At 34.5% G+C, this 26762-nt stretch overlaps 3 protein-coding genes across 3 annotated transcripts; all 3 read right to left on the reverse strand.

The window, feature by feature from the left end:
* Positions 1–1925: 1925 nt before the first annotated feature.
* On the reverse strand, positions 1926–5108 carry LOC115446726 (pancreatic lipase-related protein 2). Its single transcript, XM_037436596.1, has 6 exons — positions 5021–5108; positions 4070–4253; positions 3447–3595; positions 2898–3143; positions 2341–2677; positions 1926–2058 (listed from the first exon to the last, which is right to left on the reverse strand). The coding sequence occupies exons 1-6, from the start codon at positions 5055–5057 to the stop codon at positions 2013–2015; spliced, it is 999 nt and encodes a 332-aa protein (XP_037292493.1). The 5' UTR covers positions 5058–5108; the 3' UTR covers positions 1926–2012.
* Positions 5109–6591: 1483 nt separating this feature from the next.
* Positions 6592–12041, reverse strand: LOC115446870 (pancreatic lipase-related protein 2-like). Its single transcript, XM_030173682.2, has 6 exons — positions 11891–12041; positions 10746–10926; positions 8508–8656; positions 8077–8322; positions 7077–7413; positions 6592–6773 (listed from the first exon to the last, which is right to left on the reverse strand). The coding sequence occupies exons 1-6, from the start codon at positions 11925–11927 to the stop codon at positions 6728–6730; spliced, it is 996 nt and encodes a 331-aa protein (XP_030029542.2). The 5' UTR covers positions 11928–12041; the 3' UTR covers positions 6592–6727.
* A 1956-nt stretch (positions 12042–13997) lies between these two features.
* Positions 13998–24562, reverse strand: LOC115446877. The gene is made up of 11 exons (XM_037436566.1): positions 24403–24562; positions 23906–24089; positions 23327–23475; positions 22734–22979; positions 21826–22168; positions 20612–20724; positions 18161–18341; positions 16562–16710; positions 15485–15730; positions 14853–15195; positions 13998–14139 (listed from the first exon to the last, which is right to left on the reverse strand). Exons 1-11 carry the CDS (start codon positions 24437–24439, stop codon positions 14094–14096), a joined length of 2037 nt encoding a protein of 678 aa, XP_037292463.1. The 5' UTR covers positions 24440–24562; the 3' UTR covers positions 13998–14093.
* Between the last annotated feature and the right edge of the window lie 2200 nt (positions 24563–26762).

Here is a 26762-nt window from a genome sequence, read left to right on the forward strand (position 1 = left end):
ATATCTGACCTACTTTTGATGGTAATAATGGGGCTATTTTTCATCGTCTTTCCTTATGCTTCAATTTCAATAACTCTTAAATCGTGATATTTTGAAATAAAATTATTTTACGGATTTTATCGCGGTTTTTTATATTATTATTTTCTCCCGACGTTTCAAAGACTTTGCAGCCTTCATGGTCTCCCGTGACCATCAATCATCAATGTCTAACATTCGCGTAAACATAAGAAATCGTGCTATTTTAAATAAATTGCATGTGAATATTAGCTTAGGAATTCTACCTTCTAAGATTACCTCTGCAGTCTCAATAACGAGGCTTCGTTCCTAATCGGGCAGCCATAAAACAAACCCAATATGTGTCTTAAGGCCTGGTTCTTTGAGAATTGAGATGTATATTGTGTTGTTCGAGAGTGGTAGCATTATCTCACACTAGTCACGTGAATTGACAACTAGTTAAAGTTGCGGTTAATGCATACATAAACAATATTTCAACCTCGCTTATACTCCCTTTCCTTGGTAATTTTTTCTCTTAAGTTATTAAGTAATAAGTAAGTACTCGGCAGCGTATTTAATATTTTTTAACCGACTCCAAAAGTAATATTTTATTAATAACTTAAAATATATATTTTTTTTTGAATTTTTCTGTATAGACACTATAAACGTAATCTGAAAGTGCTGTATGCCTTCAAACTAATCAATCGGAACGTTGAAAATAATTCATATCATATGTTCCAAAATAATTTGCATATGGATAACTTTTGACCAGAATCGAAATAAATTTAAAATTATTTTCCTACGTTACATTTTAATTTTGGGCTTTAATCCACTGCGTAAGTTAATTATTGGCGAACATCCCACCGTTGTTATCCGTGAAACACAATAATAATGTAATTAGCTGAAAATCATTTGATATTATACATTGATTAATGAACACACGTACTGATAACTGATAATATTATGAAATAATCCACTTGTAAACTTATTGGTTCCGCGATTTCTGCAGAATGTTCTTTACGTAAAAACAAAGGATAATTATCAATATTATCTTCTTCGAGTATTTTGATATCTCCGGTTTTGTTTGAACAGTCCTTTGGTGGTATGTTATGTTTGTTTCCTTTATTTGTGATAGATTATTTATTTGTTAAAGTCATTCACTGAGAAATCGTATGTTTTAAGCACTCATAGAAACGTAAGATTAGATAATGGTACCAATTTTCTGGTGAGATAATTGAAGATTCTAGGCTAAAGCTTTTCTATATTTTTGTTCGGGAAATTCAAAATATTCTAACAATTTTGGAATTTTCGTCATAAGGTAAATTGAAATGTTCCTATCCTCAGTATTGTTTATATACACCAATGTTATATTTTGAACTTGCAATCTGAACAATATACTTAGCTCTTTAAAAGTAATGCCTATATTAAATTTATTTTTATACCTACAGATATTAGACTATAACTAAAAAAGGAGCAAATCATAGTAGCAACGATAGGTACTTCGAAACACCAAGCATTGCAAAATATTATACTACATGTGCTAAACTAATATCTTTACAAGATACTAGATACAATTATGGTTTTTAGTCAATAATATTTTTTGGATGTAAAGAACCTGTTCAGCATTACGTTGCATTTGTCGTATTTGCAGCCAAATGTAGCTCGAAGCATGACCCAAATTTTAATAGTTTCGATTAATTAGAGTAGATAATTAGTACATTATTATAATTGATTATAATGATATGTAAAGAAAATTCTTTAGAACATTGCACTAATTATAGCCTGATTAAAGAAGCAAATAGAGACGTATTTCCATCGTAAGAAGTTTTTTTATCATGAGGTATTACTTCTTCCATATTTTTTATCGTTAATTTAACATACAACTTTAGTCCTGTTAAGATCTGTAACGAGTAAATAAAAAAAATATGACATTATCAGAGCTAAGATGTTTTATTTTCTGCATGATGGCTCATATAGCCATTTTCGTTTACGTCATTTATAAAATTCTTTAAGATCATTTAGAAAGGATATCTCCATCTTGTGTCCAAGCGGTACATGCCAGAACTGAAACAAGTAGATTTGATTTATCTCAGTGTTGTGTAAATAAAAGAACATTATACACAAATAAGGGAGAAAACTTTGAATATAGATTCATTTCGGCGAGTCGCGTTTCGTCATCCATCGATATCTATTCAGATCGGCATCCTTTTGGCGACCGTCAAGGATAGTAACATCACTCATTGCTTTTTTTATATTTGTACTTCACTATGTCGGCACTTAAATTCAGAAACATATATCATGTGAAATAGTAAAGAAAATATTGAATATTTCAGAAAAATAACTCACCCAGTCTTCTTCAGGTTATCATTGCCCATATGAAGTCGTGGTCCTCGGCAAGTATTCAGCTGTATTTGCAAGACGTTATTGCATCTCGTTCCGATCAAATGATTGTATGTGATGGTCGCAGCAAATAGTTCCCATGCACGATTGTGGTTGCAGATGTTCAAGAGACAACCTGGTTGGGACATGCCGCCGTTCGGGAAGAAGTCGGCGTCAGCGATGGCGAAACCAATTCCAAGTCCATCGATGCCGCCGTCAGTGTGAATGGCCTCGACGTAGACGGCGTCATCGGAGCTAAGGCGAGCGGGGTTGACGTTCCATAAGGGTCCAGCGGGGTCCAGAGCTGTTACACGTATCATCATTATCAAAAGGCTATATTATTTATTTGATATCTTTCACAATATATTTTTGAAATGAAATGTATATAGGAAATATATACAGATGTAAAAGAATTAGATTGCAAGATGAAATGTTTAACTTCATTTGGGAATTCTTTGTTATAACAGAGAATTATTTCTATATAATTAAAGTTTGCTGAGCTTATAAGCAATCATATTATTTACCCGTAATTCGAGCAATTTTTCCTTCGATTTCACGACCAGCGTTGCCCACCAGGTGAGCGCCCAAGCTGAATCCAATCAGATGCATAGAATCAAAAGGAGCTTCAGTAACGTCGTTAAGGAATATCAGGAACTGTCCCAGAGCACGGCCTACCGCGGGCACTCCAAGGGTGGCAGTTGAGTAGTCAGATAAAGCTAGGAGTCGCCATTCCATTACAATGACGTTGACGTCGCTTTTTTCCAGGAAAGCTAGATACAAACAATTTTACCCTTATTTATTACATTAAATATAATATGGTTACAATAAATGGTAGTAAGTTAGCCAAAAACCAAAGCAATAGATCGTTCTAAAAACCTGGAGAACAACGACCATGTTCAGTAGCATAGTGGCTGATGATTATAAAACGAAAAATGCAAGAGATGATAGATTTGCTAGAATTATAAATTTATGCTATGGCTTAAGTTAAATAATGCAGAATTTGGATAAATCAACGAATATACGCTGCAATTGCGAGCCGGATTGATGATGATAAATCAAAGAATATTTCGTACCTTCCCTGATAGTGGGGTTTATATTGAGGTTTTGATTGCGGAGCCATCCGTGAACTATCACTTTAGTGGGCAATTCAGGGTTGAAGTTTGATTCCGTGATCGTTTCGGGTTTGTTCATCACCAAAGTTTGAGCCTCGGTAGGGTTGCGCCTGAAGGTAAGTATTAGAAATTACGTATATTGCGAACACAATGGGTCAGTAAGAGACACATGTAAGTTTTTCAATATTAAATTACTTTTCTAATTTTTGAAATAATTTTAAATTTGTGAGGATAAAGTTCGTTGAATAATAAATAATAACACCTGTTTTAAATACTGCTTACTGCTGAAAACAGGTCTCCCCTACTACTGAGAGGATTTAGGCCTTACGCTGGCGTAGTCTGAGTTGGCAGATTTCACATACCCTAGTAATTCTTAAGTATGTAAGACTCCTTACGATATTTTTCGTCAACGTTAAAATGAAAGATAAATTGATAAACAATACCCATGCAACTTCGAAAAGTTAGAGGTGTGTGGCTTAGGTTTTGAACCCTCGGACATTCGTGTTGCGCAGACCGTTCTATTCCCAACTATAGCGCACTTGAGGTTCGTTAGGTGATTTAAAAGGTCGTTATGTCCTGTTTACCTGGTGAAGAGATTGTATTGATTGTTCGCCGGATTTCTCGCGACCTCACTGAGTAGTGAATGATCAGGTACAGCCTCCAGGTCTACTTGGTGTGCATTGCCATCTTCATCATATACCTGAATGTACCGCGAATACTGACCAATGAATTCCTGCAGAGGAGCAGGTCCCGCATTAGCGAGATACGCTGGGGCAAAAGAAAATAAAACCTAATTAGACATAAGTTGGTGTTTATAAATATACATAAAGAGACAATATTATCAACTTTTTTAATAACATTGCGCCCACGGAGAAGTTTGACATTTGGCATGATTAAAGTTTAATTAATGTACAATATAGTAAATATATTATATTCGACTGTCGATTTTCAACCACTAGATAATCTTAGAGGGATTCAAAAGAAATATCGACCACAGTAGAGTAGTCAAAAGCAAAGAAACGGAAATATGTATATTTTAAGGTTTATAATTTATAAATATAAGAGGTCTGATAAGGACTAGGCATTATAGGACTTGACATTGATAACCAAATTTTTTGCTGGTGAGATGATAGATTTTGTATGCGCCCGGATAGCGACTATTGATACACAAATTAAAACCAGGTCATAGCGGCCTACGTAAGTGTATGGCGTCCGGGATCAGCCTGTGTATAGCCGGTACCAACAGGCCGGCATAATTGTGTCGACTGCCGAGGGGTAATCATCTCTCGTCAGTCGACTTCCTATTGGAACCCAACTCTACTTACCATCAGGTGCAGTAGGGTCACTTTTCCGTGCACGTATGAAACTCAAGATTATGAAATTAGTATGTCATCGTGCAATATGCAAGTTCACAGGACTAAATATTGTATATAATTGTGGTTAAGGAGATTCATTACATACATATACAATATAATTACTGTCAGAGGTAATATTATTTTTTTTCTCTTAACGCCATATTTGAACAAATTACATACCTGTGCAAGCAAGTAAGATTATTAATGTACTCTGCATCGTGCACAGTCCACCAGGGATCGGAACAACTCCACTTTTTAAAATTTTCGACACTTTTATTACACATTTATCTAAAACAATATTTTTTATCTTTCCTTATCGTGTTTAGATGAACTTGATAGAATGTTTAAAAATAAAAGATAACACAAGTAATAATTATGAATAAACCAGGCGTTATTTGCACCTGTGTTTGCGAAAAACTTTCACTGGAATAAAAATCCCATCGTTTAATTTTCAGAAATAATGAGTAGCCTCTTATTCCTTTCCATGATCTAGCTTCTAGTTACTTCTAGTGTCTAATATTTTGTTTATATTAATCAGATATTTCTAATAAATATAAAATGTAAACATTTAAACATCTTTACGAACTTTTCCATTTATAATAATATTATTAAATACTTAATAAAATGCTGGATGTGATATATATATTTTGTATCCTACCGGATAGCGATACTAGTTGTATCAACTGATGAGGGATAATCAGCTCTCGTCATTCAACACTATATTTGGATCCCAGCTCGCTTACCATTACGCGCAGTAGGTTCATTTTAAAAAAAAATTAGAGAGGGTTATTCATTGGTCTAGCGGAATTTCGTCTGTAGTATTGTCTTATTTTTTCATTTTAAATAAAACTTAAATTGTATCAGATATAGCGATAACTTCGCCACTTATCCCAATATTATTTCAAATAGATATCAGTTTGGCGAAGAGTGCGAGATCCATTGCGCAGGCGCTAGAAACGTATACTTAATGTAAATTTAAAGTTAGTGGATTATAAAAATGATCTTTTAGCTAGTTTAACAATTAATTGATTGAAAACGATCGCTTCTGACCTGCCATTGTTGCCTACGCATATAATGGGTTAAGAATATATTTGTAGTTATGATTGGAATTTTAATGTACTACATAATAATGTTGTTATTCTATAATATTATATAATCAACATTATTATTTACCGACAAATATACTATCATCATCATCAGATTAAGCCTTTAGAAGTCCTTTGTTGAATATAGGACTCCTCTGTCGATTCCAACAGTTTAAAGGGTATGAAGGAAGAATGATGCTAAACGATAAAGTAAAATATTATCAAACCTATATAATGCCTACTCTTTGCGAAGTGATTTGCAAATATTCGCTTAGGCACAAACATGCTAATGACAATTTAACCTATGTCCTTCTCAGGGTTTCAAAGTATCTCCATATGAAATTTTATTAAATTAGTGGTTCAACCTTAAGAGTAACAGACAGGCAGACAAAGTAATTTTTGCATCTATAATATTATAAGTATGGAACTATGGATGGCTTGCGCATGCGTCGATAGCTAAAGGACTCAATCAACTACAATGCTTCTTGTGTCTCTAAAAAACTATTGCGCATGCGTTGATAGGTCAGTTTTTCAATCAGGTAGAACTTTAGGCTACTTGTGCCTCGTTTTACAAAATTACACAAACGACAATAGGTAATGTGCTCAATGCTTGCTTTTGCTTAATAAATGCTTGATTACCCTTTCAAAGTATTGAAAAAATAAATGTAAAATGAAAAAGTTTATATTTTTGTTCATATTTAAAATATACATTTGCATTCATAATTTTAAACAATAATATAATACGTCGTAATACATAGCCATGTTTTATTTTTCATAACATTCACAAAACATTTTCATGTGCTTAGAACGGGTATCTCCTTCCTGTGTCCAATCTGAACAGGCCAGATCTGTAAAAAATAAACTTGATTTAAAAACTGAGCCAAGTAATGTAGATAATATAATAAAAAAATTATAACATTAGTTAGAGTATGCTTATTAAGCAAATTATATAAATTATTGAAGTCTTTTTTTTAATCCTACGCGTATATTATTTTATCAGAACATTTATCCCCATTTTAGGCGATTGGAGAGTGAAGTAACGTTCAATAGTATTTCTAATAGGTATAACAATTTAGTGATTTTGCTCGTAATTATATCTAAAATTGTTTGCCAAAGTTTTAAATATATTTATTAAATATATATCAACTTACCCTCGCTTATTCAGGATGTTATTACCCATATTCAGGCGAGAACCACGGCAAGAGTTTGTTGTAATTTGCAGCGTGTTGGAGCACTGGTTTCCAACCAAGTGATTGCGGGTAAGGGTGGAAGCGAAGAGCTCCCAAGCGCGGTTGTGATTGCAAAGGCTCAGGGCACATCCGGGTTGGGAATTGCCGCCATTGGGGAAGAAATCAGCGTTAGCTACAGCAGATCCAATGCCAAGACCACCAACTCCACCGTCTGTGTGGATAGCTTCAACGTAGACGCCGTCGGAGCCCCTGAGGCGGCCGGAGTTCATGTTCCACAGAGGGCCAGCGGGATCCAAACCTGTTGGAATTTATTACGAGTTAACAATATCTTAAAGGTGCAGTGGTGATAAAAATGATGACTTACCCCCTTATTCATAAACGTTTTTTATCTAAGGGCGGAGTAAAGCTGTGATAACAAGCTTGTTTCTCAGTGCCCAACGGCACTGAGAAATAGACATAGGGCCGTTGTGATTAGTTATTATTGTTGTATTTCAATATTAGCCAATCACAACGGTCCTACGTCTAGGCACTACGAAGACTGCCATGCCGTCAGCACTGAGAAACAGACTTGTTATCACAGCCTTACTCGGTCGTTAGATAAAAAACGTCTATGAATAAGGGGGTTACTGTTTACGCGAAATAGAAATACTATAAAACTGGAAATTATAATATATTTAAATACCACTAAACTATTTAGTTTCTTGTGGAATAAAACTTAGGACAAGATGCTTTCTACAATATATCGCTAGAAACGTTATTCCCATAAATTTTAACAATTTCATTAAGTTTATTCTAAACTTCGTGATAATTATGACATCTTAGTTACTGTTAAAGTTATAGTTCCCCAATTAAAATCCTCTGAATAAAACCCCATTCCATTTTACGATTTTCACTTTAAAAATTTTTGATTTTTTTAAAATTTCTGAGCGTGTATATTTCCTTTAATAGATACAGATCTTACCAGTGACACGAGCGGCTCTTCCGCCAAGTTCACGTCCGGCGTTACCAACCAAGTGAGCGCCCAAGGAGAAGCCGACGAGGTGCATGGTGTTGAACGCCGCGCCAGTTACGCGGTTGAGGAAGATCAAGAACTGTCCCACGCCGCGGCCGACAGCAGGCACGCCGCGCGCCGCAGTCGCGTAGTCGGACATAGCAAGGCGTCTCCAATCCACCACGATCACGTTCACGTCTTCGGCGTTGAGCGCGGCTGGAAATAAACATAGAATCTGTCATAATACTGTTTTGAACCTTATTAGAATACTTTTAATTACTAGAATCCAATATAAATCATTTTATTATTATATTTCTTTACATTCTACATTTTTTTTCATAATATAAGCGAGCCGCGTAACAGAAACATGTAAGAAAATCTGTAAACGGCAAGACACGTACCATCTCTGATGGTAGGGTTAATGTCGGTATGTTGGTTGCTAAGCCATCCGTGAGCGACCACAATGGTTGGACGTCTAGCGTTGAAGTTGGATCTGGTGATGGAATTCTGGTTGTTGATGACCAAGGTCTGGCCGCTGCGACGATTTTGTCTGTGAAGTTAAATATTACACGTTTTCAAAAAATGCTTTCATGAAACGCCAATAAGGTGTAATCTGGAGCAGAAACGGTGTAAAGATGCGATGTCATCCTAAGAAATACCTCGAATTACTCTTGCGGCGGAATACAAACTCACAAAAATAGCATTTCCTACAAAGAGTGACATCGGGAGGTCGGCTGTAATACCACAAGCTAAAACTGTGTTTGACTCTTAGAAACATAATTTGGGAAACTAACCGATTTTATTCACTCAGTTTGCACTATATTGACATAATATATAATGTATGCTGTGCTTTATAAGGTAATTTGCTATGTTCTTAAAATTAGGTCCAGCGTTCTTAAGCTTTTCTAGAGGTAAGCATATATTAAGAGCTCCCTAGAGATCCCTAGCATTAAGAAACCGCTTTTTGTAACATGTAGTCAAAATCAGTTTCACTATAATAAGCAATACTGCCCTAAATAGCTATAACACCACCAGAACTTTGAATTACAAAAGACTGCGTGGGATTACACTGCGTTCATTATCTTAAGACATAGGAAGTTTAGTGTCTCGTAATCCCAGGTAAGTATACTTGTTATAATGTACTTGAAACTGAAACATAGCAGTACAAAGTGTTGTTTAATGACAAATACAAATATTGGTGTGGTTCCTACTATACCACAAGGACATAATTTTGATCATGTGATCAATTTCAGATTTTTACATTAAGTATATGGTTGTACCATACAATGATTTCTTATGTTTACGCGAATGTTAGACATTAAAATTAAACTAATTTTCGGATTCTATCGCGGTATTGGTGTTTTATTTTCTCCCGACGTTTCGAAGACTTTGCAGCCTTCATGGTCACGACTTATCATCTGCGACTAGACAAGCCACAAATCCTCGCCAAAGAACACCGATTCCTGCCTAGGTTGATTCGCGAGGCTATTGAAATTAAAAAACATCCTAATTTCAATAGGAAACATGGTTGGAAGCTTGCACAAGCCTGGGATCCAGTTCTACATTTAATTAAATCGGAACCCAAAAGACCGGCTGCCAGACTTCAAGACACTGTGAGCTCATTCTGCGTAGATCGGACCACCAACAGCTAAAATTTTAAAAAAGTTGTGTAATTGTAAAATGTAGGTAGATATTGTAACTTTGACTTTACGGATGAACAACACCTCAGTCCCCCCCGTGACCATGAAGGCTGCAAAGTCTTCGAAACGTCGGGAGAAAATAAAACACCAATACCGCGATAGAATCCGAAAATTAGTTTAATTTTAATTGTACCATATACTTAAAGTAAAAATCTGAAATTATTGTTGATATAAACGGGAATAATAAATATAAAGAGAATACGCGTCTGCACCGTTTAAAGAATGGAGATGGAGTTTAGACTGAGAGAACATATCCAAAAGCGGTTTTTTTATTCCACAGAAATTCTCGATGTGTTTTATGTATATTTGGATAGAACTTAAAAACGAGTCATTAAAATAAATCACTTAATTTTAAAGACATCTGATTTTGAGATGTTTGTAATTTTATTTTACTCAAATATTACACTTGAAATGAATGCTTTCGAAATAAATATGTTCCTACTTGCATTCAAACGAACCCCCCAAAAGAGTAATGTTGACATAAATCTAGTTTATTTGTCTTTGAAAATACCCATGAAGGCCAATTATTTTTTAATGTATAATTTTTTTAATCTTCACTTTATTTCCGAGAATGACAATAACTGACAAAAACATTTTTTATTCTAAACCTATTCCAGAGCCTTCGACGAATTAATGAAGTTATTTTTATGTGTTACTCCACCACGACATTTATTTCTTATTTTTCTTATAAATGGGGGGGGGGGGGGGGGTAACATTTTTCTTTTAATGATACTAAGTTCCAAATTTTTGCTACTATATTATACAATAAGTTTGAGGTTGGTAGGAATTTGTTCGAAATAAAGAACCATCGCTCATGGAAAAATTTGACATGCCCTTTGCTGCCATGAGAACACTTCTTGAATTACCATATTATGCTGTTTTTATTTTGTCATTTGATATTTTGTGAACAAGTTGTAAATGTATAGTATTACAACTGACCTGGTGAACAAAATGTATTGGTTGTTGGCTGGGTTCCTAGTGACTTCATCAAGCAGAGCGTAGTCGGGTTCTGCCTCCAAGTCTACTCGGTGGAGCTTGCCCTCGCCGTCGGGGAAGTTGATGTAACGTGGATAGTCGCCGAGCTCATCTTTATACATGGGCCCCGCGCTAGCGAGATATGCTAAAATGAATAAATATGCATTCTAAGTCAATAAAAATATGATTTGATTTTCTTCTATATAATTTAGGACCATACCAGAGGACCACCACCAGGACCTATACCATACGACAATTGTAGCTTAATAATATACAAAGTTTTACCTAAATGTACCAATCCACGAATTATCCGAACATAAGTAATTTAATATTTAACATGCAATTAATTAAAATTTGATACTTTAATGTTCAGTAAACACGTCGATATAACAATACTTAAATGTTATTTAAATGTAGTTGATACATCAAAGGATCAGAGAGTGTTTTGGTGATAAAAGCGTAATATATTGATAAAAGCAAAAAATATTAAACATTAAACACTTTCTATTTATAAATATCATCAATTTAAAATTGTATCTATTTATATTTCTTTTTCATGATATTATAGATTTTATGTTGTTTACTACTTTTTTTTCTAAATATTACGATAAGTATACGTTATTATTTATTACTATTTTTTTATATATCTACGCATAACTGTTACCCTGCTATTTATATTCAAATTAGGACATGGATTTCTTTGTTTCCTTATTTATAAAAAAGTAAGATATATTTCAGAAATTCTACATCTTCTTAGTCCTTCCAAGAGTTGCGGTAGAATAGATTTAAAATGAATGTTTACTACACAAAAATATATTATAAATTTAAACGATAAATACATCTTTAAAAAATGCCAGTTATGAATAAACACCAAATTAGCTAATAATAAAAAAATATTATATTAATACATTTCTTATCAGTTTACTTCAAATTTACCATTAAAGATAATTTTAATTACAATGACTTATACTACACATATAGCTGCGGTTCCTAAACACAAAATATCTAATAGCACTTTCTTCACTCTGACATTAAGATTCAGACGAAGTTATTATGAAAGCACTTGTGGATATAAATTCACATAAAGGTAAAAATAAAATATCACATACCAGTGCAGGAAAGCACTACTAGGAAAACAGCCTTCATTGTCGATGATTGAGAGGTCACAACACTTCTGTTCACTCATCTGATTCACCCTCTATTTATTTTAAATTTTATCTACACTTTAATCGATAATTATTGTTATCACATCCTTAACAATATATTTTGGCTACACAGATAATTATGATGCAAATTAATCTACTAGTTTTGAACGGAAAGCTTGGACATATTTCTGTATTTAAGGGTATTTAGATAAAACAACAAATCCTTAAATTTCTTGTTCAATCTAGAATAGATTAGATGTAAATCATGTCATCTGTCATTGATAATGATATGCGGGTGGGACATATTGTATTTTGGGCTGTATTATCAGTAATTATTGGACTTTGTTATGTTGGGGGTAATGTACATTGATCACAAATTAATGACATCAAATTTCACTGCATAATGTTAGGAGCCTCTTTTAAACGTTCAAACGGGACCTTGAGAACTGTGAAATTTTCGAAACGCTGAGTCTAAAATAAGAAACCAAATCTGCAATAAAATCCGAAAACTAGTTTTATTTCAATTACAAAACAACTTATTTTCCAACACGAATTACGTTTTTCACTAAATACCTAATCACTATCACTTCTTAAAATTCTGCAATGTACTCCAAATTTAAAAATAATAATTTTTAAAAGGTTTGACTTTTTCCATAACATAACACGGCAGTCGAATTAAACACAGTGATGGGAACAATTGTGTGTAAAGGCAACCAGGGAGTTTTAACCTCGCGTCAAGACCAAAATATGGTTTCATGTTCTAAATACTTTTTTGATCTGACTATATAGAGATAAACGTCCCTTATATTTCATTACTGTACAAAATCTATATATAAGGTTGGAGTTATAAATATATGTATGTCTGCGATAGTTTGTAGAGTACGAGATTCTAGAGAGTGATTGTATTGTTTAATCTTACTCTCTTAATAGTCTATTTTACTAATATAAATGAGAAATTTTGTGAAACGGTTTGAACGTCTCAATGTTTGTTAGAAGTTATTTCAGAACCATCCAAGCAGATAGTGATGAAATTTGGCACACGGGTAAAACATATCCCGGATTAAAACATATGCTGTTTCTTGTCAGAGTTGTTTGCTCCCGTAGAAAATAATGGATTTTTTTAATCTGAGTATGTAACAAGATGGCTCTGGCGTCTTAGTGTTTAAGGGACTTTTATAGCGGGCAAGGCTTTTCACGCGGATGAAGCAGCAACCAAACTTAGTAGTGAAATATGGTTTAGCAATTGTATAACAAACTATGGCCGCACTTATTTTGAAATATCTACTATTTTGTTGATGTGTTTGGTGATGTAACACGTTGATTCGTAAAGTGGTCTACGGGACACTCGACCGGAGTCCACGTTGGCATGACCATATAATGGAGTTCACAACTCGTAAGCGGGGGTCCAAGGAAATTTATCTGGTTTTGATAGTAAAGAGCTAAAATGTTGGCTTGACTGCATCTATTAATGTAGATAGATCACATTATAAGAAGCTTAGCGCCAGTAACTTGCATATTCTGGGGAATATGGTAGAAATTTTGCTGCAGGGGGTCCAACAGAACCAACCTAATTTTGAAAGTGGTCTGTGAGTAAAAAAAGTTTAGGAACCTCTGATTTCGCAAAAAATTCAAAAAGAAATATATGTGAAATAATTTGTTCTTTATATAACTACACGTGCCGGCTGCGTCGAGAGCTAGGTTGCTCAACTAACTATGCTGCTAAGGTTATGTTTTGTTTTATGCGGATTTGTGGATTTTTATACATAACCTTTTGATCCTCATCCAGAATTATTTTATGTCAATAAATGTTGAGTAAGTAATCCGAAAATCAATATATTGTTGAGACCCTATGATCACCACTATAGCTTTTTCAAATTCAGCTTTGAGTCAACTTTTTTTATAAAATAAATGATAATATTATATTATAATTATATTTTTTGCACTATTGTCATCATTATCTGTAACCTACAAATGCTATGATCATTAAAATCATACTATAAGTAAAACAAAGATATATGCAATAAATGTATATTGTTATTTATATATATATACACCGTGACTTTAAGTCACCGTGTACATATTTGAATTTATTTACATTTATAATTTTAATCACGCCATAAAATAGCCATGTTTTATCTTTAACATGATTTAAAACTCTTTTGTAAACTTAGAATGGATATCTCCTTCCGGTGTCCAATCTGTACAGGCCAGATCTGTGAACAAATATTGTATTATTAACTTGATTGAAACGGTCGCAGCTTTTATGTAATTTTTTCAATATTGTGTATGGTTATTTGTTTTCTAAAGCTTATATTTTCCCGCAATCACGTTACCCGTATTTTTAACAGATGGGATAAAACAAGAGAACTAAATAACTTTCAATGACTTCATTCTTTAATATCACAAAAGATTTAAAAATCGAAGTAATTAATGCTATGAGAAGTGTGAGTTAAGTTATAAATGTTAATGATTTGTTTTATTTTTTAATTTAATTTTACTAATGGCAGCGTAGTGAGCTAGTATTAAAACCTACTAATATTATAAATGCGAAAGTTTGTGAGAATGGATGTATGTTTTTCCTGTTTTACGAAAAACCTGCTGAAAGGATTTGGATGAAACTTTACAGAAATATTAGTTATACATTAGAATAATACGTAGGATACAATTTATAATGATTTTGTGTAATTTGGTCATAATATAGCGATACATATCAAGTAAGTCGGAAAAAAAAATATCCCGGAAAACTCCTTCACGCGGGCGAAACAGGGAACAAAAATTAGTATTGTATATATTTCAAGGCGACACAGTGTCATATCAAGCCGTACTATTTTAACTGTTACTTTAGTTTACGGGCGATTTTGGCGCTTACCCTAAGTCATAAATTACTTATTTCATTTATATACTGAATAAATAAATAATAACTTACCCCCGCTTGTTCAGATCCATATTGCCCATGTTCAGTCGAGCACCACGGCAAGAGTTTGTTGTGATTTGAAGCGTATTGGAGCATTGGTTTCCAACCAAGTGGTTGCGAGTTATGGTGGAAGCGAAGAACTCCCAAGCGCGGTTGTGGTTGCAGAGGTTAGTCAGGCAGCCAGGTTGGGAAATGCCGCCATTGGGGAAGAAGTCAGCGTTGGCAACAGCTGAGCCGATGCCGAGACCACCAACAGTGTATCCACCATCGGTGTGGATAGCTTCAACGTAGACGCCGTCGGAGCCCCTGAGGCGGGCGGCGTTTAAGTTCCATAGCGGGCCAGCGGGGTCCAGGCCTGTTTGAATTTAATACGTAACTAAAAGCTTTTTAAATTCTTATGGGCTTAAAACATCTGATAATTATTATTGTAAAATATAGCGTCATAATTATCTCATAAGTCATTAAAATTATTAATTGAACAATGTATGACAATGGACATCGAATGAGCTATACCTTAAACAAACCCAAAGACAATTCTACACAATTAAAAAAAAATACGAATAATTGTCCCAATTTGAATTTACAAATTAATACTGTCCTAATCTGAATGGCTAGTTATTTTTTATATATTACACACAACCTACCAGTAACACGAGCAGCTCTTCCGCCGATTTCACGGCCAGCGTTGCCTACCAAGTGAGCGCCCAAGGAGAAGCCGACGAGGTGCATGGTGTTGAAAGGCGCGCCCGTCACGCGGTTGAGGAAGATCAAGAACTGTCCCACGCCGCGGCCGACAGCAGGCACGCCGCGCGCCGCAGTCGCGTAGTCGGACATAGCAAGGCGTCTCCAATCCACCACGATCACGTTCACATCTTCGTGGTTGAGCGCGGCTGAAGTAAACATGGAATGTGTCATAATACTGTTATGGACCTTATTAGAATACTCCGAATTACTAGAAACCATTATGAAACGAGAAGTAATATAATTTAGAAAAAAGAATACAAAGAAGATAAAATAATATGTCAGTCACATAGGCGAACATAGTTGTACCTATGGCAGGTCAAGATACACAATATTAATAATTATAATTAGTAACAGTTACTTTTATAAGTATGGTCATTTACAGACATTTAGTGCTAGAGGTGAAATTCAAAAAGCTAGCTCAGGCTGGGAGGAAAGACTAGAAAATATTATACAGCTATACTTTAATAAAATAATATCAAGGGTGCCTCGTGATCCTCACCGGATAAAGAGGCCATAACCCAACTGATTTAGCAGACTTTCACTAGCTATCTAAGGAATAGCTACCCAAGAAAGAAAGGCAGAAAGAAGCTGCGGGTTTACTTTTTTACAATCAATTATTATCAATCACATAATCTTCTTTATGTCTAATGGCCAACGTCACAATAGTTATATAAGCATATATGTAATATAATTAGTTCTTGCTCGCCACTTCGCCCGCGTGAAGGACTTTTCCGGGATAAGAGTCCCGCTAAAAAAAGTATCCGATTTAATTATATTTATGGCTCACTATTTTGGTTATAGTGCCTTCTACATAAAAGGTAGATATATGCTGTAGACTTTTATTTAGAACTATTTAAAACAAACAATCCTAGCATCCGGTATCAGCAATCAGTAGCATATAATTTCTGAAATACCTTTTTAAAATATAGGTGAGACAGGTTAAAATTGTTAGAAAATCAGTAAGTAAAGCAACATACCATCTCTGATTGTAGGGTTAATGTCGGTGTGTTGGTTGCTAAGCCATCCGTGAACGACTAACATGGTTGGACGTCTTGCGTTGAAGTTGGATCTGGTGATGGAATTTTGGTCGTTGATGACCAAGGTCTGGCCGCTGCGACGATTTTGTCTGTGAAATTATATATTTATGTATATAAATATTTCACGTTTTCTTCTTTTTTATTATTTCTTTAAATGACGCGACGAACTTGCTGTTCGCCTTATGGTAAGCGATAACACCGCCCATAAGCAGTAAAAAGACCACCCAACACCTTGAATTACAAAGTCTTGTTTGGCATTCCACTGCGCTCGCCATCCTGAGACATGATAAGTCTTTTTTTTCTGTTTAGTTTATTATGTTCAGTAGTTACACTGGCTGTTGTTTTTAAACAATACTCTCATAAAACGCCACTGAGATGTAATCTGGAGCAGATATAGTGTATAGATGCGTTGCGATCCCAAGAAATACCTCGAATTACTGTTGCAGTGGAGTGAAAACTCCCAACAATAGCATTTCCTAGGAAGAGTAACGTCGAGCATGCGGTGACCTATAATTACACAAGCTATCTTTGTTAGACTTATAGAAACTTAACTAAGGAAGCTTAACAATTTTACCATATCAGCTTGTCTAATAATAACGTTATTAACAGTCAGTCAATTTATGAATTGTTTACTGTTTACTTAAAAAATCTGTAATATTTCCCACAATACCAACATCATAGATTGACAAAAATAACAGTAAGACTGACTGATATTACCAATGAAGAAATTGTCATAATGAGCTATAATCATATCAATAAAACATATTTTTTGTATGCATCTTAAAATAATTACTTTTAATATTAACTTGATGCATTGTTACAGCAGTATAGTGTACAACTGTATGTATATTGTATGTGACTATCGTTTTGTATAATCTAAGTGTAAGATTTAAATTGATTATTGTCTTATTATATTTATTTTCCTGAGTGACTAATGACTAAAAAATTATATTATCCTTAGTTCTAATTTTATCTTACTTTTTACTAATATTATATATTGCGAATGTTTGTAACAATGTTTGAACGTTTGTTAGAAGTAAACGCAGTAATCGGTGCAAGGCTTTGGATAATTCACAGATAGACCATATCCTGGATTAAAATATCATCATCGTTGGCAATTAACATCTACGAGAGATGATTAAATAGCGTTAGAAGATGCGAGGTATGATATACACTTACGCTGGTGATATCAGACCGATTCTCGCCCGAAAGATACGACCGCAGTTTTGGCAGCGGATTTTAGTATTTGTTTTCTAACATGTAGGCTACTTTTTAATTCAGTAATTTGCTCAAGTGGGAAATATTTGAATTTTTAATTTAGTTTTTTAAGTAGATGTTGATCAGGTTGTACAGATGGATTGTTATAATATGTAATTTAGAGGTTTTGTAGCGGGAATGGCTTTTTACGCGGGATAAGCTACGACCAACACCTAAAGTATTTTTTTAACTAAGTGTATGATTTAAATTAGTCTGATTATTCGTGCTCATCTTCTATATCTTACTGACTAATTATGATGATTAATAATATATCTTACTGACCTGGTGAACAGAATGTATCGGTTGTTGGCTGGGTTCCTAGTTACTTCATTAAGCAGAGCGTAGTCGGGTTCTGCCTCCAAGTCTACTCGGTGTAGTTTACCCTCACCGTCGGGGAAGTCGATGTAACGTGGGTACTCGCCGAGTTCATCCTTATACATGGGCCCCGCGCTAGCGAGGTATGCTGCGATGGATAATGCATTCATAGTCAATTAAAATAATATTTACTTTTTATTGTGTACGTACGGATTTTACTGTCCTATATTTTACTATACCCTCTATACATCACTCTCTACTTATGAGGGAAATACAACCAAATATTAAGACAGCGCCTGCGAAGTGCAAAGACTACTGCAGAGTAGACGATAATTATATTGGGTATGTGGATGGGATCCAGGTGAACCGGTGACAGAACTACTGACTGAGATGATACCCTTGACAAATAAAACATCTCAATCTTAAAATTCAAGGCAGACAGTGACGCGTCCCGGAGCGGGTCTTTTTTGTTTTTACGGCGATTTAGTAGTGCCACCCTGGAGCTGAAGTTATTAGCTCTTACTTCAATTCTAGTTGGTCGATTAAGACAAGCCAAGGGTTAGGAGGTCTCATTTACCCCTATGGAATTGGAATACACGACGTAACCCCTTTATCGTCGTCTTACTACAAAGTCTGTGGGCTTATACTTGTTACGATATTATAGTTAATTTTAAACTCAATCACTATAATCCACAATATGAAGTAACAATACCTTCATAGTTTTGAGATAACTATTTATTCGAAGATACTCTTGAACTCCAAATATTCGTTTTTTGAGTGAGAAATATATAAAAAGAGACATACCAGTGCAGGAAAGCACGACTAGGAGTACAGCCTTCATTGTCGATGATTGAGAGGTTGCAAGTCTTCTGTCCAGATACTTGATTCACCCTCTATTTATTATAAACATTATCTATTTTTTTGTCGATAACTATTCTTATCGAGTTGTCAGTATATCTTAATAGAATATTTTGAATATTCAATGATAATGAAATATTACGCATCAAAATTATCTACTTCTGTAAGAACACCCAGAATATACTTATGGATCAAAAGGTACGTAGATAAATCAAAAATCCATTAATTTTGCGTAATCTAGAATAGATTAGATGTAAATTTTGCCACCTGACATATGTATTGACAGATGGGAAGGAACTTTTGTATTTTGAACTGCTGTATTGATATTTGAACTTTGAAATGTTCAGGTAATTTGATTTGATATCGATCAATGTGTACAAATTTCATTTCATATTTCATAATATTATCTCCGTGAAAAATTAAATATTAGTAAGGCACGTTTGATCCAAAACCTCTTCGCGATGTGTACTTTTTTTGCTATATACAAATTTTGTTTATTTATAATATTTATGTATAAAATATTATTGAGTGTAATTGAATTGCATTAATACAATGTATTCATTAGAAGTTGGCTGTACCTTAGAATATATTAGATTGATTATAATCATAACACACAAGCTTTTGCTCATGGCTCCGACTGCGTGGAAAAGGTTTTCCGGGATAAAATTTTGTATTTTCTCTGGTTTCTCTGATTTTTATTTTCTCGGGATAACAATTGGATTTTTCAGGAGTAATATAGCTTACTATTAGTGAACAAAACCATTCATAATAAGCTACATCTTAAGATTCAGGGGAGTGCGCATTCAAGTGCTGCGCAGTACTTTTAATTTAGCGTTCTGGATAGTGTTGCTATTGTTTATCATCATCATCATCATCAGCCACATAAAGTCCACTGCTGATCGTACGCCTCCCCTAAAGATTTCCAGACGGGCCTGTCGAAAGCGGCCATTGGCATTGAACGTGTTACTGCAAACTTTATCAAGTTGTGTGCCCACCTTACAGGTGTGCTACTGTTTATGGGTGGTTGTATTGCTTACCAGCACACGAGCGGTCTTCAAATAAAAACAATCTTGGCGACGCTTGCATTCTCACTAGACCGTAAACTAAAATAGTGTGCATTGCTGGTCGTAGGATATATTTAATATCCGTCCGGATAGCGACCAACGTACACAAGATGTTAAAAGCAGCCAAAATGTCCGACGTAAATGTTTCGCATTTCGGAACAGACTGTGTACCGTGACTGTTTCTACAAGTCGGCTTAATTGTGTCGACCGTCGAGGGCCAATCTCTCGTCAGTCGACATCCTATATGTCCCCATTCTACTTAACATCAGGTACAGCGGCATCACTTTTCCGTGCCGCTTAAAAAAAAAGTATAATTTGTTTTGAGCAGTTTAATATTATATTTCAGAATGTATCTGCTTATCTATTACATTTTGGCAAAATATGTATTATATCTTTTATCGCGTACATGTAATTTTGGTTTGCAATTATAATGCTTAAGTTTTAGGGTTAGTAAGCGAAATGGGCAAAACAGTCTACACAAGCAGCACCCGTTCACGAGTATGACACATGTGCCAGCCGTCGGCCTCCTCAACCATGTTGCGAGGAAGTTGTCGACCCGGCATATGACGCCGCCGAAAGCACAGAGAGTTGGAGAGTAAGTATGTCATACTGAAGCCCGTTACAGTTATATTATGCAAAATATATATGTGATCGAATGACATGATTCCAAAGAATATCATACGAAAGTACTTAATTCCAAACATTTTTATCCTCTATGTATTCTGAGATTTTGTAATGAGCTTTATTACACAACTTTCGCTTAATCGTTACTTGTAATTTGCCTATATATTTTAAGGACTTGATCTCAGTGAGTACTTTGTTATAAAAGTGTATACAGTAACCCTTAAAAGATTTGTTGATCTTTTGGAATCTAGTTTTGTGATGAACTGAGTTATTATTAGTGTATCGATTCTCTTTTTGGACTCTACTCCATTTGCCATCAGATGCAATGGAGTCATGTTTTTATTCTCATACATATATAAAGACTTATGTTATTTACGTTCTGTGTGGTTAACATGTGGTCGTTACGCATAACTTCAGGTGGCGCACTCAGCAGATAGGTAGGAAACAAGCTATTTTAGTTTTATCATAATAATATGGATTATGAATACATTTATCGTAATAAAAACAAATCAAGGCAGAAATGAAAGATAACGTAACATGAGTATATTGTTTATTGTAAAAAATAAATCACAATTTAAGTGTTGTCAGTCAGTTTAGAAAGGATGTCTTCTTCCAGTGTCGAGGCGATAGAGGCCGTTTCTGAAAAGAATAGACTTATTATTTGTGTGTGTAACTTTATACTGATTCCTATAACTAGTATTGTGAGTGCGAAATTATATTTGTGAATTTGGCTTATATCGCACAACGCCAAAGTCTCGGATCTATATTTTTTTTAGAGATGATTTATATTAATGTGGCATAATTTCGTATGGTTTCTATGGCAATTTATTGTTTAAAAAAAGTCCAGCTACAAATATGCCGTTTTCATAATCAGTGACAGAGTTTATTATATTTTGTTCATAGTTCAACAATTCATATTTGAACACATCCAAAAAGAAAGCCAACTGCGCACAGGATATATATTTTTTCTAAATTGTAATTCCACAGAAAACTAGGCATTCAGGTGCAAATTAGAACATTGTAAACACTCCAAACCAATATTCACATCAAAGTTTTCAAGAAGTTCAAGCTATCACGTTTACTCACCCGAATTTTCTCAAATCATCGTTACCCATATGAAGCCGTGGGCCACGGCAGTTATTCAAAGTAATTTGAAGGTTGTTTGAGCATTGATTTCCGATCAAATGGTTGTAAGTGACGGTGGCAGCGAAGAGTTCCCAAGCGCGGTTGTGGTTGCAGATGTTAGTAAGGCAGCCAGGCTGAGAAATGCCGCCATTGGGGAAGAAGTCAGCGTTGGCAACAGCTGAGCCGATGCCGAGACCACCAACAGTGTATCCACCATCGGTGTGGATAGCTTCTACATACACACCATCGTTGCGGTTGAGACGATTGGAGTTGTAACTCCATAGAGGGCCGGCGGGGTCCAGACCTATACATGATAAGCATAAAAAATTTATAGCTTGGTGTTTAATATAGAACTTTATATTTAACTTCAGATCTATTAATCTGATGAATAATATCAGTGGTAATGTAAAAACAAAAAAAAAGAAATTTATACTGGGTGTCTCGGTGGCGTAGTTTTATTGGAAATATTTTACGACACCGCTCTGAGATTCGGACTAAAATCCCAGGTCGGGGAAAATGATATTGGTATTCTCTTCTTAGTATCTTAGCAGTCGGAATTTGTGCCCGATATTACATTATGGGATGGAACAGACGGCCGAAAAGTGGGTGCCCCTGTTGCATTTCTGCCTACCTCTTCGAGGATAAAAGCGTCATGTGTGTTGGTTTGGTTTTTTATCTAAATATTTCTTTAACGAAGTGAATAACAGAGTAATGGTTATTCACTAATAAATAATAATTATCTATGTATTAACGTAATTAAGCATTGACGTAGTTGATTAAAATCTAGAAGGATAAGGAACGATAAATCATAACATGGTCAGGTCTTCTTTGGTCGATAATGTCATTAGCATGAAGAAACTTTGCATTACCTGTAACTCGAGCAACTCTTCCGCCAAGTTCACGTCCCGCGTTACCGACCAAGTGAGCGCCCAAGCTGAACCCGACAAGATGCATCGAGTTGAATGGGGCGCCAGTAATCTGGTTGACGAAGGCCAAAAATTGACCCAAGCCTCGACCGACGGCAGGAACTCCTCGCACTGCTGTGACGTAGTCAGACATGGCAAGGCGCCTCCAGTCCACAATAATGACGTTCGTTTCGAGCTTACGAAGATAAACTAGGGACAAAGTATTTTTTGTTAGGGGAAAGTATGGTTTGAATCCATTCAAAAAACACATGAGGATTGCATAATTATTTACTTAAATAAACGGTTATGCTTTTTTGATGAATATGATTGGTGCTGTTCTTAGATATTTTTAAACCAAACCTTTAGAAATGTCTGCAAATACGTATATTTAAATATAATATACGTATTTGCAGACATTTCTAAAGCAGACAAATATAAAAAAAATGGCTGTATGACGTTTTACACTTTAAACCTTTGCTCCTTAAATACGAATTTACTTCAAAATACGAATAACCTATACAATGTCAAATATTTACTGATATCAAATAACTGCTTACCATCTCTGATCACAGGGTTGAGGTTACTTTTTTGATTGCTAAGCCAACCGTGAGCGATGACGACGGTGGGGGCGTTACGGTTGAAATTTGAATTCCTGATAGAGTTGGCATTGTTGATGACAAGGGTCTGCGGAGAAGTAGGGTTCCGCCTAAAAAGAAAAAATAAACAATCATTGAAAAGAGTGATTATTGATACATTCTTAGCTATTTTGGTGATAAATTTGTTTACGTAAAGTTCTTTGAGGCTAAGAAATATTTGGAGACATCAACCATCCTTAGGATCAATATTGTTTATTGCCAAATATTGAACTTATATTTGACAACAATAAATAAATAACTAATGGATAATTTCTATAAATGATACTATTATTTGGTTTGAATTTTGAAATCAGAACTTAAGTAAGACAGATTTTTGCGTTTCTAACGTTTAAGATGCCAAAAGTGACTATTACAGAATATACTTTTATACTGCATATTAATCTAAATATTTTTGAAAGATTTTATATAACTTAAGCAAAATCATTCTTTATGAATATTAAAACGAGCTTTGGAAAGCAAAATATTTTCCTCTTTAATTACCTTGTGTACAGTAGGTAACGGTTGTTTGCAGGATTTCTGGAGATCTCATTTAGAAGTTCATGATCTGGTTCAGCTTCTAAGTCTACGTCGTGCATTATTCCATCTCCGTCCGGGAATTTTATGAATCGTTCATATACGTACTCCGGTTCATTTTGATCTATTGGCACTGCAGACGCAGTGTATGCTGAAAATGTTTTAATGTTACAATTGTTCACGCAGCCTGAATAATATTATTTCTCATGGTATGTTTTGATTAGATATTACTAATTTACTACACTGCATTATCGTCGAATGTATGATGTGGAATTGCTTGTTTATTTTTAAGGTGATTTAGGTTCTTCAGCTGATGTGTCGTTATCGGTTTTGTAATAACAGATATTTATTTTTGTAAAAAAAACTGAATTTTAATAATTGGTTAATCTACTGCGTCTTTAAGAACCGAAGTCGAAGTAAATATTATACAATTTACTGTTAAAAATAAGGAATAAAATACTTACCCGCGGCGATAACCGCAATGAAAATGAACCCTCGCATAGCGTAATGACTAATAGTCAACGATTAAACTATCTTGCGGAGGAAGGATCTATTTATTTTCCAATTATATCTTTGTACGATACACAATCTTATCTACATGCTCATGACATTCTCAAATCTCAACCAAAAAGCTGGGAACTAATTTATAATATCATGATTAATTTATATCATGATATTGCCTTCCATTATTTACGTTATGATTTGAAAGTTCTAGAAAAAATGTGTCTTCGTTATTGCATTACATGACAAACAAAATTTAATGACCATAATTTAGATAGGCGAACATCGATATGGTTTTCTTATTGGATTTTATGTCTAAAATTTATCACAACAACTAAGTATAAGCTTCCAGGTGTTGATCGCGAATTCTCCCGCTTTAAAATCCGTTCTTGCTACATAAGTTCCTAAATCACTGTACCGATCCAGAACGCCACCTGAATGACGTCAGCGCCATGTATTTGAAATAATGATTAAAAATTCAATTATTTTTACGGGAGCAATTGGGGATAAAAAAGAATATATCGCCTTCAAAAACCACGAAAAACCAAAACATAATTTTACATTACCTATTTACTGGTTACCAATTTTGGAGTCACTGACTAATTAAAATTGCTAGTTATCGTATTTCTTCATGTATTTATCTAGCTAAATTAGCAATTTTAATTAGTCACCGACTCGAAAATTGGTAACCAGTATATAGTTAATGTAACATTTTTTTTAGTGGATTTTAGAGGCGGTATAAATTTTTTTATGAAGTTTTTTTTTATGCTTTTTTGTGTTAGTAAAATTAGTATACTTTAAGGACAGTATAGTTGACGACGTCATTTTAGGAGTTTTCTGATATATCGACGAAGTCAAGGGTCCAACAAAAATAAAATTTATATGGAACCAAACAGGAAGTACCAGCTTTCAAATAAAAAAATAATCATCAAAATCGGTCTACCTTGTCAAGAGTTCTGAGGTAACAAATACACAAAAAAATACAGTTGAATTGAGAACCTACTCCTTTTTTGAAGTCAGTTAAAAAGTAGTAAGTAGTCGCGTGTGTGTTAATCTAGGGCATGGTCTATGTCTGTGGCAAATTTCATCAGATTCAGTTGTTTCTGAGTTAACTTCTAACAAACATTCAAACACGCAATCATCGAAACAGGTAGGATAAGATTAAAATAGTAAGATATTGCCTTATCTGGAACTCTTGGATAGATTATATTTTTTTTCTCTTGTTTTTATCTTATTATAACGTAGGGTCATTGTTACCTACATTTTCATGTATGTACGGCATTTTTACCACCACCTGCCAATGTTTTAGGAAGAAGTCTAATATCATAATAATATCAGCCCTGTACTATATACTGTCCCACTGCTGGGCACGGGCCTCCTTAACTACTGAGGGGGATTAGGCCTTAGTCCACCACGCTGGCCTAGTGCAGATTGGTAGACTTCACACACCATCAAACTTCCTATAGAGAATTTCTCGGGTATGCAGGTATTCTCACGATGTTTTCCTTCACCGTTCAAGCAAGCGATAATTCGCAAGAAAGAGGTATATAAAGATACCTCATATTAATACACACTTAATTTATCGGAATCCTTTTAAGACAAATATTGTGAAACCAACCTTCTGGGTGACTAAACTAAAAGTACTGACTCTGCCAATTTAATAATTATTCGGGAAGATAACGAAAGGAATGCTAAAATTATGTTTCCTAATTTATCCGATGATAAGTTTGTCTAAGAAGCGAATCAGATGTAGTCAACGTACCGTTTACTTTATTTTCGCTGTAACGAAACTATACTTGAAAACAAAATTCAACAAAGTTACAGTGAGTATATGTAGAAAGTTAATGAAATGAAATAAAAAAAAAACAAGTATAAAACATAAATTGTACATATAATAACCTCGTTTATTCACGAAGTAATGGAAACGTGGATCGAATAAGCACTGTCCGGATGTTTCTGTCGTTTATTTAATTTTTTCAGTTCACTTACTTTTATACATGTTATATCTGATTAATTAAACGCTTTTATCAATATTATCGTGCGTGTAATCGTCATAATTTACGTTTATTTGGAAGTAACAGGGATTTTTATTAAGCTTATTAAGAATGGGTTTTATTTGATAACTAGTGATTCCCATAGACATACTTCCCTAAACACAAGATAAAACCCTAGAACCCGAGTACAACGCCATCTACCAACGTCTAAGTATGGATCAAATAATAACAATAAATAAATTACTAACGATAAAAAGGATATCATTGTATGAAACTTTTTCAGAATTAAAAAGAAATCATTTTACATTATTAATTTTAACAATTTTGCA

This window comes from Manduca sexta, chromosome 8 (assembly GCF_014839805.1).
Source record: "Manduca sexta isolate Smith_Timp_Sample1 chromosome 8, JHU_Msex_v1.0, whole genome shotgun sequence".
In the NCBI taxonomy this organism is placed as follows: Eukaryota; Metazoa; Arthropoda; class Insecta; order Lepidoptera; family Sphingidae; genus Manduca; species Manduca sexta.